Here is a 19664-nt window from a genome sequence, read left to right on the forward strand (position 1 = left end):
CTCTCAGAAATATACTGGTGTCGCTTCGATATGAGGGAATAACACTAGTGGAAAAAAACGCATCTGGTCTGGTCAAAATCGGGCTTATCGATCCAATTTTGGTCCGAATCGGGTGGGCTCGCAGTATCTCATAATGATTAATTGATCCGGTCCTAAACCGGATCAGTTAATCAGTTACTGTTCTGATTTTGACGGGAAAACCAGATCAGTTAATCATATTAAGTGATCCGACTTTCCTTAAAAACTGGATCAGTTGAAGTGCAAATCTAATTTTTTTTTTAAAAATGGCAAGCAAACTAATCCAGTTATCTTGATGAACCGAATCAGCTATTTGCAATCTTAAATTAAAAAAAAAAACTAATTGGTTGTCATTCAACCAGTAGGGACAAGCCCTTTACAGCGCATGTAAACACTTCATTCTTGTTTTCCCTATACAAGGAGATGTACCATACAAGAAATATACAAAATGGTTTAATCCCCATCATTATACATCAATTTTGACTAGAAAAACATAATGTGAGTTAGGGGAACAAAATTAACTAGACTAATTAACCTATATTGGTTAGAAAAAGTTAACTAACTTGCTTCAGACTAACTTGTTGCTACTCATCCCTCAAATACAACTCACAACCCACAATGAAATGGCGTGTTGACGAAAGATCGCGTGTGAGAGCATTGCTTGAAAGAGAGGAGAACACCCTCTTTCACCTTGGGTGTCGCGTGTCTACTCGACACGACGCTCGACATGCCTGGAAGAAGTGTCTGAGTTGGGTATTAGAAAAGTGTCGGAACAGATGTGTCAAAATCACCCAATCTGAAGAGAGAAATAGAATACAGAAAAGCCCATCAAAATTACAAAGGAGAAATTACAGATCTAGGGCTTGGATGACAAACTCTAGATGTGAAATTGGAAAGAGAGGAGATCAGGCTTTTGAAAATTACCACGGGGATTTCGCTTTTCGATCAATTTCAAACTAGAAGGAGGACTCCATTATTATCCAATGCTCTGATGTGATTTACACAGAGAGGGAGAACGAAGAGAATTGAAGAAGATGAGAGAAAGAGATAGAAGGTGAAAGGGTGGGAGGTACAAACATGGGAAATGATTATTCTGGAAAAAAAAAATTACTAAAAGCTTGAAATGTTATAAAGAAAAGCAAAATAAATACTTATTAAATGTGTGTATTGACTATTGGAACTAGTGTGTATTGGAACATGACCCTCATTTACTCTTACTTATTAAACTAACATGAAAAATAAATATTTGCTATTCTTAGTTATAATAATTTTCAAGGTAAAAATTTAAATTCTACCTACTTTTTAACAATTTTCCAACTTTTTTTACGGAAAAAAGGTGTGTGGATTTTTTTCGGACACTTATACTATACTCGTGTCTATAAAATTGGTCAAGGCACTCTTTTGACCATATCCTCGTATCGGCCATACTGTTGGGGTAGAGTGTCGGATCCTCTTATCTCTACTTGAATACGACATCCGCATTCGTGTCGAAGTAAGATAGTGTTAGAAAATGAAAATAAGACACATGAAGTTAATAAAACCAAACTGCGAAATAGATATGAGTATTACAATACAGTTAAAGATGTCAGACTCTGAAGCTGCTAACCTATAGACCCAGTATTAATGATCCTGGTCTCTATTTTGCCATCTCCAGTTAAAGAAATAGAATATGCAGAATACATTAGATTTTGTGAAACATGCTACTTTTTTTAGAGTATAGCTCGAAACTGATAGTTCTAGATCTTTGATCATGGCTATCATTTATATGTCATATCACATCTTGATTTCAAGAGTCTACATGGTTTAGAAATGAGAGGCCATCTAATGGAGCAGCATGCCCTCACAAACTGAGCTCTGGACTTCTTAGTATGTATTTGAAAGTTTATGATCTGTTATTGTGGAGTATCCAAATATTTTTTTTCTATTACTTGTCACTGATATACATTTTAACTTGACAGCCATCACACTGAAGTGTGTCGGGGCAACATTGGGGAGAAGCCACCATTGACTAAGAAGTTGCCGGCTACAAAAACTGTAATCTTTTTCACCTATATTGTCTTATGATGGTCATCTTACCCCTTCATGGATGCCCCTAAACTGTTAAAGAAGGGGTAGAGGAGCTAGTAGGGTTTTAGAGAGAAAAGAGAAAGCAAAAGGCGTATAACAATAAGTAACCCACTTAATTATTCAATATTTTTCATTGCCCTCATATTCTTGGATATTGAAGAGGTGTAGAGATGCGACAGGAGAGAGAACAATATTAGGGAGAAATATGAGAGGATAAGAGGTGAAATTGGGGGTTTAAGTGCGTCATGTGATGTATGCGTGTGATTGTGAGTTAATGCTTGAAAAATAGTGAAAGTTACAGGTTAGTTTTGGACAAAAAGTTTCATCTCACAAAGAAAAGTTTATATATTGCGGGTTCTTACCAATTTTTTTAATAAATGGTTTCTCAACAAAATGGCATTTAAAAGGTGATTTTTTAACACATTTTCCTTTTCTTTTAGTGTAAAAACTAAATTCCTTTTCTTTTGATTTTTTCGCTTGTCTTTATACAACTTTGAGCATTGGTATTTCTGATTAAAATTTTTTGAAAAATATAAAAAAGATGAAATCTTATAAATATACATTGAGATAAATTCAACAACACTTTACATGTTAAAATTTTGTAGCTCACAAACTTTAATGTTCCAAGTAAAACAAAATGGTGGAAGTAAAATTTTTCATGAAATAGTACACATAGGGTAGCTTGGTTCAATTTTTAAACCGACATAATGATAGGTCAATTTGAGGTTAGTAACCACAATCTAGTTGAAGTGATTCGAATCCCCTCTTTCCTTCTTTGTACTGCCTTCATGGCTCATATGGTTAAAAAAAATCTAGTTGAAGTGATTTCTAAGCCTGAAATTAAATTCAATCTTCTTCATCATGATTAATCGCTTTTTTTAAATAAAAAAAATTACCCTAGCAAGACTCACCACAATTCACCCAACGAGCAAAAAAATTTGTGTTGATTGTGATTGGACCTGACCCAACATTATCCATATCCATGATTAATTTGTACCAACTCGATACGACTCAACCCGATCCTTCCAATAACCCAACCATGCTTTGTTATCCCATACACAAACTACAACATTGGATGGCCCAATTTTTGAGGGCAAATCAAAGTATTGAAAAGCATTGTAGAGACTAGAGAGGAGAGAGCAAAACCAGCAAGAAGGCAAAGAAAAATGGCAGCGCAACAACCAAATTTAACAACATTTCTCGAATGGGCAGCGCAGCTTGGCGTCTCAGACGCGCCTCATCATCATCCTCCTTCTACGGTCTCCTCTTCATGTTTGGGTCATTCACTCTCCATCTCTGATTTTCCTGAAGCTGGAGGGTACTTTTTCCTACTTCTTACCCTTTTTTTTTTCTTTTCCCACATTTTTTTTGGTAGTGAGTGTATGATTTTTCAATTGCAGGAGGGGTTTGGCGGCTGTACGTGATCTTAAAAAAGGGGAAATGATCTTGAGAGTTCCAAAATCTGTACTAATGACAGTTGAGAGTGTTCTTGAAAAAGATCAGAAACTTGCTCATTGTGTTCAATCTCATGATTATCTATCATCTACACAGGTTTGCGTTTTTGCTTCTTTAATCATTGGATTCTTAATTACGGGTATACAGAAATGTTTGAATTTGAGATGGAATTTGTGTTATTATGTCTGTAATTGCATTTATAATTTAAGAGTTGGGTGGAAATATCCCTTTTATGATTGGGGGAAAGCTGTGTTGTTATAAGCTTTGTGACTTGTGAGTGATAGTATATGTAGGAGTTGAATTAAATGTAGAAGTTGAAGATAGGGGATTATGGGATTTGTGATTGTTCTACTTTTAATTGATGTTTATAGTGATAAATTTGTTGAACGGCTGACTGTGACTGTATGCCGAACTTTCCAACTCAGAATTGCACCATTAAAACATCGCTCCGGTCAATTCGATAATGAGCATTTTGGGATATCTTAATTTGAGTCCTTGACTATTGCACAAAAATGGCTTAAGGTTCTATGTGTCATAGTCAACATGTTTAGAGTGTGTTTGGATAGGGGAAGTTGGAGGGACAGGAAGGCAGGGATGCATTTTGTCTTGTTTGGATAAAACATAGAAGAAGGGAAGGGAAGGAAATTAGAAGGATATCATTTTCTTCTCCTCTTAATAAACTACCTTTGAGTGTTGGAAGCATTTAGAAGGAAAATCGAAGGTTGCTCTTCACTCCCCTTCCTTTCTTTCCCGTCCTTCCTGTCATGATTACTATTGAAACAAAGTGTTACACTTTGTTTGGATAGCAATATTGAACATAGAATGGAAAGGAAGGGAAAGGAAGGAGGAGGAAGGAACGGGAGAGAAAGGGAACAAAGTCACGTTTTTACCACTAAACTATACCCGCCACAGTTGGATTATTGCATCCAAATAGAACTTTTGTCGAACACTCTAATTGGACGTACTCAAAATGGGATTGTTAAAGTATCATGAAATTTATAGTATTGGTGTTTTTTGTAGGATGATTTTAGATGGAGCTCTATTTTCATATCAAATCTCTCCAAATTAAAAAGGACAATGTTTATTAAAGATGGAGGGAAAAATAAAAAATGGATCCCTCCCTCCCCTTCCTTACCCCAATCTCTTATGTGAACAAGGGAACTTTTCTCCTCCCTTTTTCTGTATTTCCTCTAATTCAAATATAATGTTTATATTTTGACTGGAAATAGAAGTTTGTTGGAGTTGTAGCTGGGAAGAAGGAGAATAAGCCTCTTTGCCGATTCAACTGTTTTAATTTCTGTATAAGATACATCTGACAGATGTAGTGTGGGTTTTAGTCTTTTAGATAGGGTGGGGTTGGCTCGTGGTAGGATTGTTTCCATTACATGACTAGTGCCAATGATTTTATAGCAAGTCTTATGTATGCCTTAAACAAATTTATGGTAAGACCACCTCACTTTGTGCCATAAAATAATCACTTTGTAAGTTAAAGGAGTCACTATATAAGTTAAAGGAGTCATAACTACCGCAAGTGACCTCTTTAAGATAACAAGTTACCCTCGTCTTACCATAAAATATAGTAAGACAGTCTTATATGAGATTTTGTAATGATTCAAATTTTTTGCTGCTCATCACAACAATAATTATTAGTGCCTATTCTCTCTACTTTAGGACTAAAAACTCCACTCACTTTCTCCTAGACACAAATTTACAAATTACAACCCAAATAACAGTTTTCACTTTTCAACAACTGCCTATCGACTGATGCAAGAAATTTGAAATAGGATAGAGTGGAATTAGATTTCATAATGCATAATGAATCATTAACATCATATCACCTAAGAAAAATGTTTTATATATATATATATATATATATATATATATATATATATATATATATATATATATATTTTGCATCTTTTCTTAATTTTGGGAGCAGAGTGATACAAGTATATAACTCTTTTTTTTAAACTTCAACTAAATGTCTAAACTTGGCAAAATTTTCCCTTTTTTGTGTTGTTTATTAGTTCGGGAGGGGGTCGGAAACGGGGATCATCTCCTATCCCAACTTGGAAGTATAGAGCCTACACAGATTTTGTAACTAGTAAGGGAATAACATTATGAATGAAGAAGATACTCCAGGGAGTAGAGAAGGGGGAAACAATAACCAATGGGGTTTTAGTATTTGTTTGTATTTCAAAACTTAAGAACAAAACCATTTGGGACTAGGAGTTTTGACTAAATCTTCCATCTACTTTGGCTAAGGCTGATAATTTCTGGATGCTTCCTTTATCAATTTTTCTAGATGGATTTTCTGATCCACCAGTGATGTTCCTTGGAAAGTGCGTCATCTATTGCAGCTTTTGAGGAGGTGAAGAAAATTCATGTTATGAGATCCAGTTTACTGACTGCACCTTTTTGCTTCCATTGTCTAATCATGTCTCGCTTCTTAATGTATGCCAATTTCTTCTCACTAGCTTCCATGATCTTTCTTACTCTGTTATTATCCGTACAATGTTGCAATGAGATGGGACCAATGTTTTTTTTGTCATTATTATTGATAATGAGCATCCATAGTGAGCTTTTTTTGTTATATATTGCACACTGATTACTTGGTAACTTGAAGCTGAGGAAAATGATGAAAAAATTCAACTAGATTTTGTGTATAAATTCTACAGTTGTTGTCTTTGGGTGGTGATGGTTGGAAAGAAAATTTGGAATATGCAATGGACTTACTGAGACGCTGCTTTCTGCTCTACTGTGTTCTTTGACCTAAATCATATTTTCTTTATGGCACTATGACTCTAATATTAGATGGGATGTCGTTCAGTTATCATGTTTAGCTTTCTGTAACTTCTTGCTAGGAAATGAAGATTGTTCTTGCCTTGGCCGAGATCCATCTACTGTATTTGCTGTTCTTGACCACCTAATTCCTTTTAAATTTGTCACATGTCATCAAGTTTTACTTTATATCCATAATTGTAGCATTGATCTATTGTTTCAGATTGTTCTGTCACTTCTGTGCTCTATGGTTAAATCTCAACCTGCTTAGACGGATACCTGAGTCCTTATATAGTTATATACTATACAGTAATAGGGCTGAAATATCTTGGTTTAGATTGCGTAGGCATATTCTTGATAGAAGACTTCCCGTAATTTGTCTTTACCTTTCCTTTCAAAAAAGAAAAGTAATGCAGAAAAAGTTGTGTCAGAATATGATCTGAACCAGACTGTTTCTTTGAGTTCTGACTCTTATATTAGCTGTTTTCCGTTGTGTGCCTTTTCTCACTTAAGTAATTGTTGTTGAATTTTGTAGGTTCTCTCCGTGTGTCTATTAGCCGAAATGAACAAAGGAAAGAGGTCTGCTTGGTATCCTTATCTAGTGCATATTCCTAGAAGCTATGACACTCTATCAAGTTTTGGTCCGTTCGAGACAAAAGCATTGCAAGTTTGGTTCTGACATTAGTAATTTACGCTATTCATTTCATCTTTGTTCTGCTATCATTTGCTACCAATGCTTGATAACTTAGAATATCTACTTATTTATTGTCCCTGCTGCCTGAATTTTCATGTCACAAATCTTTAATTTATCCATTCTCCTCCTGACCACATTATTTTGACATTGTTTGCTGAACTGTGAATCTTATTCGTAGGTGGATGATGCTATTTGGATAACAGAGAAGGTCACATCAAAGGCTGAGTCAGATTGGATGGAAGCAATGTCATTGCTAGAACAACTCCAATTGAAGCCTCAACTTGTGAATTTTAGGGCTTGGCTTTGGACGTCTGCAACGGTAAGAATATAACCACGCATCTATGCAAGTATGATAACTTGTAATGCTTACACTCAAGTGCATGGGCATGTGTCTACAAACTGTCTGTATATATGGATATGCTTTAATGACCTTAAGTAGATTGTCTTGTCTGTGACTTAGTGTGGATTCTGGTCACAAGTCCTTGAACACAGATCTCGAAATCTAATTACTGATACTTCTTAATTATTTGCTGTTATGGTGGCTTTGTTCGGAAGTAGGAAGTCACTTATGGTTGGTGTCAATCCTGTAAAGATATTTTTGGCAAGATGAATTGTATCATTTTAGACAAGTGGCTGTCTTTTGCTCAGTTTTGCCTTCTGAATGCAGCGGGAAGTCACTTCTCAATTGTTTTTGTTCTTCCCCCGAATCGCAAAATAGTCTGCTCTCCCCTCAGCCAAGCTTAGGACATTTGGTAGAATAGCAAAGCAACTAGTATCAGTGGCATAGCAAAAATGCCTTTCTCATTATGTCATCAGTATGCTTTATGTTTTGCTGATGGTAATTGTAGCCTCTCAAGAGAGTCTCAAGAGAATCAATGACAGCAATCTCCGGAAATTTTACTTGTTCCATAATCAGGTTATCACTAACATAGTTATCCATCTTCTACTTTGCTTAGGTTTTGAAACAACCATTCTACTAGTCTCATGTCTCACTGTTTAAGGCTATCTATTATCTACATCTGGGCCTTCCTAGATCTTGCCAACTGGAGAGAGTGCAGATTCATATTACTTTCTTTACTTGGGGTCTTGCTTAATGATGAAGGAAATTGCTTTGATAAGCTTTTCTCATGGCTTATACTGTATTTTGACCTCAACTTTCTTTTCTTGTAGATATCATCACGAACATTCCATATACCATGGAATAGTGCTGGGGGCTTGTGTCCTGTGGGAGACCTTTTCAATTATGCTGCACCTGGAGAGGAGTTAGCTGATGCAGAAGTTTGCGAGAGTTGGCTTGGTGACTCTTTGTTATCTTTCCAGAATGGAGGTGAGAAAGAGGATCCACTTTTAGATGCTGAACAATATGATGCCTGGTCAGACAGGTTAACTGATGGTGGCTATGACGAAGATGTAGCTGCATATTGCTTGTATGCGAAGAAAAACTACAAGAATGGGGAGCAGGTACGATAACCCACCAATCTTTTGAGAAGCTCATTGCTGATATCACATGTGGTTACTGTACTGAAAGTATTGTCATTAATGCAGGTTCTGTTAAGATATGGGATATACACAAACTTGGAACTTCTTGAACATTATGGGTTTGTTCTGGATGTGAATCCAAATGACAAGGTTTTTATACCTTTACAACATGACATATCTGCTTGCCATTCATGGCCTGCAGATTCTCTGTACATTCAACACAATGGGAAACCTTCATTTGCACTGCTATCTGCATTAAGATTGTGGGTAACTCCTCCAAAGCAGCGAAAATCTGTTGGTTACCTTGCACTTTCTGGGTCACAGATCTCTCTAGAAAATGATAAAAAGGTGATGAAATGGTTGTTATCAAATTGTCGTGCACTTCTGAATAGTCTTCCCTCAACTATAGAAGATGACCAATCATTACTTGGCGCAATTGACAAGGCTCAACAACTTCAGTCCTTTGAGAAGCCAATCAATATGACTCATGCAGCTACCATGGAATATTGCAAATTCTTGGACCTCTGCTGCGGCGGAAGTGATGTGTTAGCTCTGTCCTCAAAGGTGAAAAGGTCCATGGATAGGTGGAAATTGGCAGTTCAGTGGAGGCTTAGGTACAAAAAAACGCTAGTTTATTGCATTTCGTTTTGCTCTCAAGCTATTGAGACTCTCCACTGTAAATGGCGTGAAATGGAGAATTTATAGTCTTGGGAGAACTATCCTAATCTCGTTGTATCTCTCCTGAATAAATAAAATTATGGGTCTAATATGTGCAAAATTGAGGTCGACCCAAATGTGTCAATTTCGACCACATAACAGAAAATCTTTCACCTATGCAAGAATTCTCCGCTTTCGTGATTGAACGATAATCAAACATTAATTTCATCTCCTTTATCTTTGATAATATAAAGATCGACAAAGGATTTTGAGGAGACATAACTACAAAAGGAAGATAAACTTAATCAATATCTCACCGATGAAGAATCTTGGGACAAATCCAGTCTTGAATCCTATAATAGTTTCAAAGAACTCAAATACATACACAAATAAATAAAAAAGAAGAATTTCAACTTTGGCCTAATTGAAGTTTATTGCCTCAACCTTTCCATATTCCATATTTAGTGGTTCAAGGTTACAAAATAAACCTACCTACTTGAGAGCTGAGGGTGCTAAAGTTCCATCAGAGCCACAATGCACTATACAAGATTTAATGTGTTAGATAATATTGTCATTTATTAAAATAACTAGTTTTGAAACATGTGCGTTGCACAGATTGTTTATTTAATCTTTTTGCAAATTTTTATTAACATCGTAGATTTTTTTGTTGTTGTTAAATGAGATTTTTCAACACCATTGTATTTATATACTTCCTCCATTTTTTTTCAATTATAACAATTGTCAAAGGACCAACTCAACCAAAAGCTTAAGCTAATGGTTGAGGCCCCAGGAATAGATTTATACTCTATCACGCCCCCTCTCCCTCATACCTGGCGCTAAATATTCCACTGAGAAAGGAGGGGTGGATGAGATTCGAACCCGTGACCTTTTTGTCACGCTGGCTCTTGATACCATGTCAAAGGACCAACTCAACCAAAAGCTTAAGCTTTTGGTTGAGGCCCCAGGAATAGATTTATACTCTATCAACAATTACCACTTTGGATGGTTTTAGCTATGAGAACCATTGCACTTTTGGTATATAGTAAAAACAACTACAGTTGACAATATCGTCTTAACTTTGTTAATAAAACCATCATTAATTACTCAAATTGACTCATAAAGTTGCATTTATTTTATTAAGGATTTACCTATCCATTACTCTAGTTAATTCCTTCTATGCTAAACTACCAATTTTCTTTTATTTTCTTAAAAAGCATGTTCAAACTTATTGTTGCAGTAGAAAAAGACAAAAAAGATTTGTCATTATCCTTTAATTTATAGATTTGTTATTGTGATATATAAATTTTATATTTTTAATGCTCAATTGAATATTATAGCTAATTCTATTATTAAATAGTATCCCAATAATTAGTATGACTAACAATAGCTAACACAATTTTAACATGAAAAATACCCGAACAATATTTTAAGAAAGTAGAGGGTAATAATTTAATATGCAAGATAGAAAGAATAGAGAAAAAATATTAGTGGTAGCCATAACTTTAATATAACGCATGAACACTAACACATAGAATAGACGATGGAAAAGCCAAGAAGAAGATCATATTGATGGTATCATGAATGACATAAATTAGATATTAAACTAACCTATATTAATAATCGAAAATATTATTTAAGAGAAAAAAATCTCTTCATCAATCATGACCATATCAAGACTTATGAAACTTACCCTTTTCTTATGATCTGCGATCTCAAAGAATCTATAAACTTGACCCTCGATTTTCCAATTTTTTTAGTAGAATTAAGTTTATTGAAAAAATAATAAGATCTGACATATAGATATATGAAAAAAAAACATAAATAATTATCTATACAATAAATATTATAGGAACAAAATAATAAGCCAATTTCATAATACCTCTGCAATGTCGTTGACATAGTTATTTTTATATGTATCCAAAATAAAGAATAAATATAATAATATGTTATTGTTCATCTAAATAAATTTATTTTCGTAAGTTGTAAAACTATATTGTATATGAAAATATATTTCGAGCACTCTCCGATGATAAGAAATTTATAATATTGTGTATTATGTAGCAAAAGTTATATTCAACTTAAATAGTTGAATAATTTAGGTTGTTTATTTAAAATTAGGTGTAATATTCACTTATTAAAAATACCTTATGTGTATTTATATCCATGTGAAAAACTATTTTTAAAAAAAATTAAAATTAGAAAGAATAACATGTCATGTTTAGGTGAAGCTCTCTAATATTTTAAGGTTATTTTCAAAAATCATACTCTAATTTTTTTTTATCATCCAAAACTCTAATATATATGTAACTTTATCGATATAGATTTTAATTTTTGTTGTAACAACAAAGTTTCCTTAATAAATTTGGTTGCAATACTAAATTGCTTTGGTATAAGGCTTGTGTTTGGATCCTCTAAAGTTTTAAAAGAACTCTACAATGTAGGGTTTGAGCAATATCAACTATTGAATAAAAAATCAATGGCTCATATATTATCTTTCCAAGAGCCGCTATATGTTTTCTCATTAAAATTCACCCCCTTATTTCCCCCTTCCACCAATATGAGCCTTTGATTTTTTAAATGTATGGTTCATATACAACTCTATCTTATAAAATTTGATTAAAACTCTAGAGGATTTGGACTCGTAAGACTGAGGTTTTTGAAAAATTATATATATATTTAATCCTATTAATTGGACCTATGATAAAATGATATAGTCACATATAGTTCACTATAGTTATAGTTTACCCCTAGATCGCAACCTAGGTAGTTGGCATGTTCTGTACCGGGGATTACATCTATCCCACCGAATTTCTTCTACCACAAGAAGAAAAAAAAATACCATAACAATTTCATCTAAAATATTTCCATCATCAAAAAAATATCAATAGAGATACCCAATGATCTTACACCCAAAATTCAGAAAAAAAACAAGGATCGTAACCCTAAGTAATTCAAATTTCAAAATCATCTCACTTTTGTCTTCTCATTTTAAAACAACAATACAAACTCAATAATTATCAAAATCAACCACCATGTTCACAACAAACCAAATCATGAAATCAACAATCTCACAACAATACCAATAAATCATAACGTAAAGAATACTCCTTTAATCATTCCAAAACATAACAACAAATAAATCACAAACTCAACATTTCCAAGCAACAATAATCTATCCAAAATAAATGACAACAAAATATTCGAAAACATAATGGAAACGGTTTTTTCACCATATACCCCTGACAAATTTTTTTTTGCACCGTATACCCTTTCAACTTTCCAAATTCACCATATACCCTTCACTTTTCGAAAAATACATCAAGTTACCCTTAATGACTAACGACGTTAAACTCCGTTAGTCATTAATCCCTAATCACCCTCTAACCCTAATTAATTAACCTAAATCTAACCCTAATACCCTAACCTAGCCTAACTCTAACCTTAACCTTCACCCCCACCCCAACCCCACCCACACCCCCACCCACCGCTGCAGTCCCCCTCCCCACCACCCTCGAAGCCCCCATCCACCCTTCCGCCACCTACAGCACCGCAACCCCCTCTCCTTCCGCCACCCGCAGCACAAACCGCCTGCCTCGTCGAGTGGCAGCACTGGAAACTCGCGCAGCCGCAAAATTCGACAGCCGCAAGTTAAACTCGCTGAAATCGGGCTGAAATAGGGGGAGAAGGGGAGGGGGAGCTGCGAGAAAAGGGGAGGGGGTGCTGCGTGGTAGGGGATGGCGGAAGGGGGGAGGTGCGAAAATCCGGTGGGGTGGGGTGGGGTGCGAAAATCTGGTCAGGGGTGGGGGTCACATGTGCGAAAATCCGGTGGGGTGGGTGGGGTGTGAAAATCCGGTCAAGGGTGGGGGTGGTGGGTCAGGTTGTGGTAGGTCAGGTGGTGGTGCTGGTTAGGGTTAGGGTGGGTTAGGGGTGGTGGTGGGCTTTGAGCTGGGAATGGTGGGTTGTTCATGGAAAACAATGAAGAAAACAATTCTTTTTCTAACTTACTCACTCAATCAAAAAACCTTCTACCCTCCATTGAGAATAGAAGAGATTCTACTTTCATACAATATCTTAATGGAATTCTTTATGTCTATTCTTTTTGTTCAAAATACAATTTACAAGAAATTAATATTAGAAAATCACTCACAACGTTTGTTAGTTTTTTACATTAACGAATTAAGATATTTCAATTCATCTAACTATTAATCTCTCATATTTTATGTGTAATCATAACTATAGTACAAATGAAGTACATAATAAAATAACAATTTTTGAAATTAACGCACGCATCGCGTGCATATTAGAGACTAGTTTAACATGTTACAACCAAGACAAGACACATTCAATTTTAAATATTAGGCATAAATATAGAAAGATTTTAAGATATATGACAAAAAGTGCAAATTATTAATGTATTGATTTACTTTCCAAATATATATGTATGAAATAAGGAAATAATCAGCAAGGATCCACTACATTAATTTCTTGCTTCCATACAAGAATTGAAATTAATGAAACACGTCATACATCCTCGATTCTTATGGGAAATTTCAAATCTTCATCAAAGATTAAACGCCTTAGACGACTATAAATAAAGCAAATTTTCATCATTTTGAGAAAAAGCAAAAGTATGAAATAGATATATTATTCTACTCACAAATTCTGATATACTCTCAACACACGCAAAAAAGTTGTTCACCAAAAGAAAAGAAAAAATACTACTACAATGCTAAAACTTGTACTAGCTATAATATTAATTTTAGGAGTGACACACAATCCATGTGTGACATGTTGGAGTTTGTGGCCAGCAGATTATTGGGTGAAAGTAGAAAATGGATTACGCAAGGATATTATTGATGTACACTGCAGTGGAGGTGGTAAAAAGATTGAAGATCTAGGACTTCATCATATATCCCCTAAAGGTAATTTCAATTGGACATTTAAAAGTGAAATATGGAAAAGGGTTGCCTATACGTGTAACTTGACATGGCCTAATCATGGTCATATAAGTTATGAGGCATTTGAAGATGATTATAGTTTCGTGGATAAATATTGTGGGGGTCGTCATTGTACTTGGAAATCAGCTGAAGATGGACTTTATCTCTATAATAATAATAAAAAGAGGTATACTCGACTTGGAACTTGGGATAAGCCATAGAATATATCATTATTGTACTACTTTTATAATTGGCATAATAATTTGAAATATTATTACAAATTATGTGGTTTTCTTACCTTTTTTTTTCAACTTTAGCTATGTCGTTGTGGCTTTTAGCTTTTTACATGGTGACCACTCATGGTATAACAAATTCAACATGGTGGAAATTTTATTTTTTCACATTCCAAAGTAGACTTCAACTATCTAATTATCATAACTAAGATATAAACCACAATAATTCAAATGGTACCACACGGGATCACGCCGTTTATCATTTTTGTTAGACGCATTTCTTCCGTTATCTAAATGTCATTTCATTCTTCTAAAATATATATAGAGTTTTAATTTAGAGAGATGAAACTACATTTTAAGAGTTTAAAAAAATAAGAAATAGAGTTTAGTTTACAATGAATTACAAATACCTAAGTATAGTAAAATCAACTATAACTTTTAACATAAATTTCAAAAACAAAAATTAATTTTTGTCCAATTAAAAAGAAGTTAAAAATACTTTGAAACAAAATTCATTTCTAATAAATTTGAAAATCTGTAAATAGAGTTTGGTTTAGAAATAAATTCTAAAGTATGGTAAATTGATTATAACTCTACTTTCAAAAATAATAATTTTTGTAACATTGAAAATAGTTTGAAAATACATTAAAACAAGATTCATAGAGTATATATTTAAAAAGTTATGCATAAGATATTTTTATATAATACAAAGTATACATTGCACATGAATCCAATTTCTACTCAACTAATTCGACTTTCATAGATCACTAATCGATACTTCATTGCTAAAAGGTTGAGTTACTAGATATATACTCCCTCTGCTTTTATTTATTTGCTACATTTTGGTTTATACAGGAATTTAGGAGATGTCATTCTCATTCTTTTTTAGTGTACTTTTTGACCCCTTTATCATTAAATAGGGTGGGAAAAGGAGAAACAAATATAATACTATTACTTTTTGGTGGGCCAAGTCTCCTAATAAGGAAATGTAGCAAATAAAAAAAAGCAACCTGTTTTGGAAAATGTAGCAAATAAATAAAAGCAGGGGGAGTAGTAGTTAATAGAAGAGAATATGACGTGTAGAATTTAAAAGATAAATTTTTTTATCTCCAACGCGATTTGGTGCGAGGTAGAATTGTAAAATAGAAACAAACAATAAAAAAAAAGTTATATTTGACAGTTAGTAAGATAAAGCCAAAAATTTCTTTAATTTCCTTTAAAAAATTAGAATTAATATAATTTCAAAAAAAAAAAAATAGTGTATTAGAATTAATATAATTATGATGGGATTTTTTTGTCAACTGAATTGAGAAGTGTTTGATATGAGTAAGATCATATCGTTTAGAATACAACTAATATTGTAACTTTTTGGTATCGTTAATTATTTAAAATTTTATATACTGCATTGGACCAGTGTGAAAACTAGTGTATCATGTGTATGTGTGTGTAGCCAATTAAATAAATCTTGTTACCAAACACTTGATGCCTTCATCAAATACCAAATGTTCCTACCTTTTTTTTTTAGAAAACTACATATGGGTGATATAACATATATGGCAAGAATTTAATATCGCTAACCATCTATATAATACTATAAAGCAATAAGGATTTGCTTATGTGTTAAGAGCAAATTGAACTGCTGATGTGTCAAGAGCAAATTGAATTGCTGATGTGTCAATCCTTTGTAAAATCTTTTACAATTTTTCGCCACGTGTATTTGTCTTTAAATATTTATGTTATGCATTACTTTTTTAGGCATATAATTGGAAAGCTATTTCAGAAAGTTCTCTGTTATGGAATGTAAATCAACTAAATTTTAGGAATCGATTGCTATTAATTAATAATTATTTATGCATCATAAAATTGCCAAAAAAAATATGTCTCCTAAATCCGATATTTTAGGCACTAATTAAAAAAATCATATCCCCTAAATACGGTATTTTAGAAATTAATTAAAAATTCATATCCCCTAAATTCGGTATTTTAGAAAATAATTAAAAATTCATATCCCCTAAATTCGGTATTTTAGAAACTAATTAAAAATTCATATCCCCTAAATTCGGTATTTGAGTTACTAATTATATATTTTGACACTAATTAAGAAATAAATTTATAGCAAGAAGCTGATATTTTAGGTACTACTTAAGGTATTACAACTATTTAAATGAACATGTTGTACTCTCTTCTTAAACCCAAATTAAAACAAAAGTCTTAACAGATTACAATATTGAACTTAAAGTTTACCAAGGGACGTATTAATCATACAATAAATTGTATTATAGGTTTTTTTTTTAAAGTTCAAATTATAAGATCATTGACCACTTATCCATACCATCAAAATTATGAGTTCATTGCAAACTATAAAATCGTGGACCGTCATATTACAAAGACTACGGTGTATCCCATAAAACGATGATAATTATTAGTGAGTTACAATGTGATTAGCAATACAAAACACGATCCACGATAAAATCAATAATAATTGCTATTAGCACCTCATGTATAACACAAAAAAATAAAGATCTTATGTATTAACACTTAGCATAAAAGAATAAACATCTTATGTACTAACACTTAGCTTGCACAAAAGAATAAACATCTTATGTACTAATACTTGCACAAAAGTCTAAACATCTTATGTACTAACACCTAATATTAAATTAAACTATCAACTAAAAAACGGATTAGCCAATATATGAATAGATAAGAAAAGCTAACAAAGTCTTAACAAAAGTTAACTTTTACTTGGCTCATGATGTTTGTAAAACTTAAAGGAGGGCAGCCTAATTGTAACAGCAAGCATGAGATGTCTTAAAGTTTAGTATAATAACAATGGGACCCCTTTCATTGTACAAAATATCACATTGCAGTATTTAAAGTCCGCTAGGAATATGCTATCTTAACTGGTAAATGTATGGCATCTCTATGTAAGGTTAAAGATTAAAATTACATATAGAACTTATGTGAAATTTATTGTCTATAATTTTAGTGTAGTTGTATCTTTGTGAAGTTTATAAGTCATATACTTCCTCCATTTCGAATTACTACACTTTGAAAATTGCACTGTTCATGAATGAGGTTTGACCATGCATTATTTACTATTAGATAAAATCAAATGTTATAATATAATATGTTGTTGGATTTGTCTCAATGTATATTTTCAGAAAATCAAAATTTTATACTTGACTCTAATACATAATTAAAGATATTAGTAGTCAAAATAGTGCATCGACAAGCATAAAAGTTAAAGTGTAGCGAGTAATTTGAAACAGAGGAAGTATATTTGTTCAGTTTATTCACAACAATCGAATCACAACTAAAAATAATAATATTACCATACATATGAAATTTGAGAGCTCAAAATTTCTAGGTGTTCATCTCAAAGAAAAGATAAAATATCATATAATATATTTCCACATATAAATTGATTTTTATTGACCTGGGTCAGTGAGCTAATCACAAAACTCACAATAAAAATGAAAAAAAAGGTGAATTGTGCATGTAGCAAATAATTGACAATACAATTCATTCTATATTTTACTTTCTAAAATAAATAAAAAATATGGGTCAAATAGTATGAAACTTACAAACTTTAAATTCTAAGAGAGGTGCATAGAATCTTACTTCTATCTAGAAGTCGAATATAATCTTAACAAAATCTAAGTTTGCTAATTAATAAAGTTCCAAACTGTAACAAACCCTTGCTTAGAACTCTCAGTTTTCACTGCCATAAAAATTTTGTCTTTTCCATCTCAATTCGAACATCTAGAAAGTGAATCATCATCTTCATATAAAAAACTTATGTAGATAACATCTGAATCTCACACATCCAACGTTAATGGATAAAAACACAATCAAATTCATTTTTTCTCCATTTTTGAAAATATCAAGTGTGTTCGATGAATCTGTGGTCAAACTTTTTGGATAACTTTTTTCGAATAAATCTGGAATTTAACGTGAAATTTTTTTGTTTAATAACATAAGATTAAATTGATCGAATGTAGCAATTTTTCGAATAAATCTCCATTTTATTTAAATATAATATTGCCCAAATTCAGGAGAAAGGTTCAATTAAATATAACAATTCTAGCTATGTTTTAAATCTCCATTTTTGGTTTGTAATTTGCACGGGTTTAGTTAGCCATATCAAGAGTTGCCAGCATTAGGGTTTGAAATTTTATTTGTGATAAAGATCACGGGATCTCAAGACAACAAAAGAGTGGGGTGTGAGGGACTGTGGAAAGTAAGGACGACAGAAAGTGAAAAAGAAGTGGTTGCATGATTGAATCCCAATAATGAAGCGAATTGTGATTTTATTTGGTCCTCAATATGAAGCAACGGGTAGAGCAAAGACTTTTTCAGTTAACGCTGCACAATAATATTTATTACATCAGTCGTTGAGCGCACGAGTTATAAGTCAATTTTAAAATATTCCTCATAAACGATATGATTATAAAAAGTTTAAATCATGATTTAATATTCACCCCATGATTTTGGGAGAAACATCATAAAGTCATAAAATTTATAGATAAAAAAAATTCCGTGCATTTTGTACGGGTCAAAACCTAGTACATAATAGTTCTATTAACTAGAGATAATCGTATGTAAGAATCTTTATAGCTTATGAAAGCTATTTGGAATTATTACTAATCATAAATAGAGGTGTAAAAACAAAAAAAGAGTTGACCCACGTGTGAACCTGCATCCAACCCAGATTTAAGATTTTTCGAGCCGAAAGTGGAAGATTAAAAAGCCGACCTATTTCAACCCAAGTCTACCCCCCAGTTGGACTCGCCAAAAATCGAAACCCAAACTGATCTGCACCGACCCAAGTTGAACCCACACCCAATTGGACCCGCAAATATGACTTATGTCCGACCCAATGTCAACATGCACCCAACTATACCTCAGAATGACCCAGCTACCCAGCTAGGTCCGAGTTGTGTAGACCCAACTCAATGGTGACTTACCCAATATCAACCATTCAACCTGACTCAATCCTAACTCGACACAAAACTCTTTCGATTCAAGGCTACCCGACCTAAAACCATGTCGACTCAAAGCTACCCGACCCAATGATGGTATCTCATGATGAATATTAAATAATTAATACTATTGTGTCATTGTGATTCTTTTAGGAAATTGTATAAATATCTTTAGTAAACAATTTTTAATATGGTTTTTATTTTTTAAGTTAGCAATTAGTTTTGGTTTGCTAAACATTTTGGGAGAGAGTTTTGGTTTTTATAATATACTAGTTTTTTAGCCCGGGCGATGACCCGGGTCAGTTACAATAAATAAATATGTTGTTATTTTTTATTATTTCATAATTTATTTTGCTAC

The 19664-nt window shown here is 33.1% G+C and overlaps 1 protein-coding gene across 1 annotated transcript; it reads left to right on the forward strand.

Annotated features, from left to right (window-relative positions):
* The first annotated feature begins 3029 nt into the window (after positions 1 to 3029).
* On the forward strand, positions 3030 to 9296 carry LOC104891264 (protein SET DOMAIN GROUP 40). Its single transcript, XM_010676930.4, has 6 exons — positions 3030 to 3403; positions 3486 to 3636; positions 6857 to 6988; positions 7194 to 7334; positions 8186 to 8476; positions 8561 to 9296. The coding sequence occupies exons 1-6, from the start codon at positions 3252 to 3254 to the stop codon at positions 9197 to 9199; spliced, it is 1506 nt and encodes a 501-aa protein (XP_010675232.3). The 5' UTR covers positions 3030 to 3251; the 3' UTR covers positions 9200 to 9296.
* Positions 9297 to 19664: the final 10368 nt, after the last annotated feature.

The sequence above is a fragment of the Beta vulgaris genome, chromosome 4, assembly GCF_026745355.1.
Source record: "Beta vulgaris subsp. vulgaris cultivar EL10 chromosome 4, EL10.2, whole genome shotgun sequence".
Taxonomy (NCBI): Eukaryota; Viridiplantae; Streptophyta; class Magnoliopsida; order Caryophyllales; family Amaranthaceae; genus Beta; species Beta vulgaris.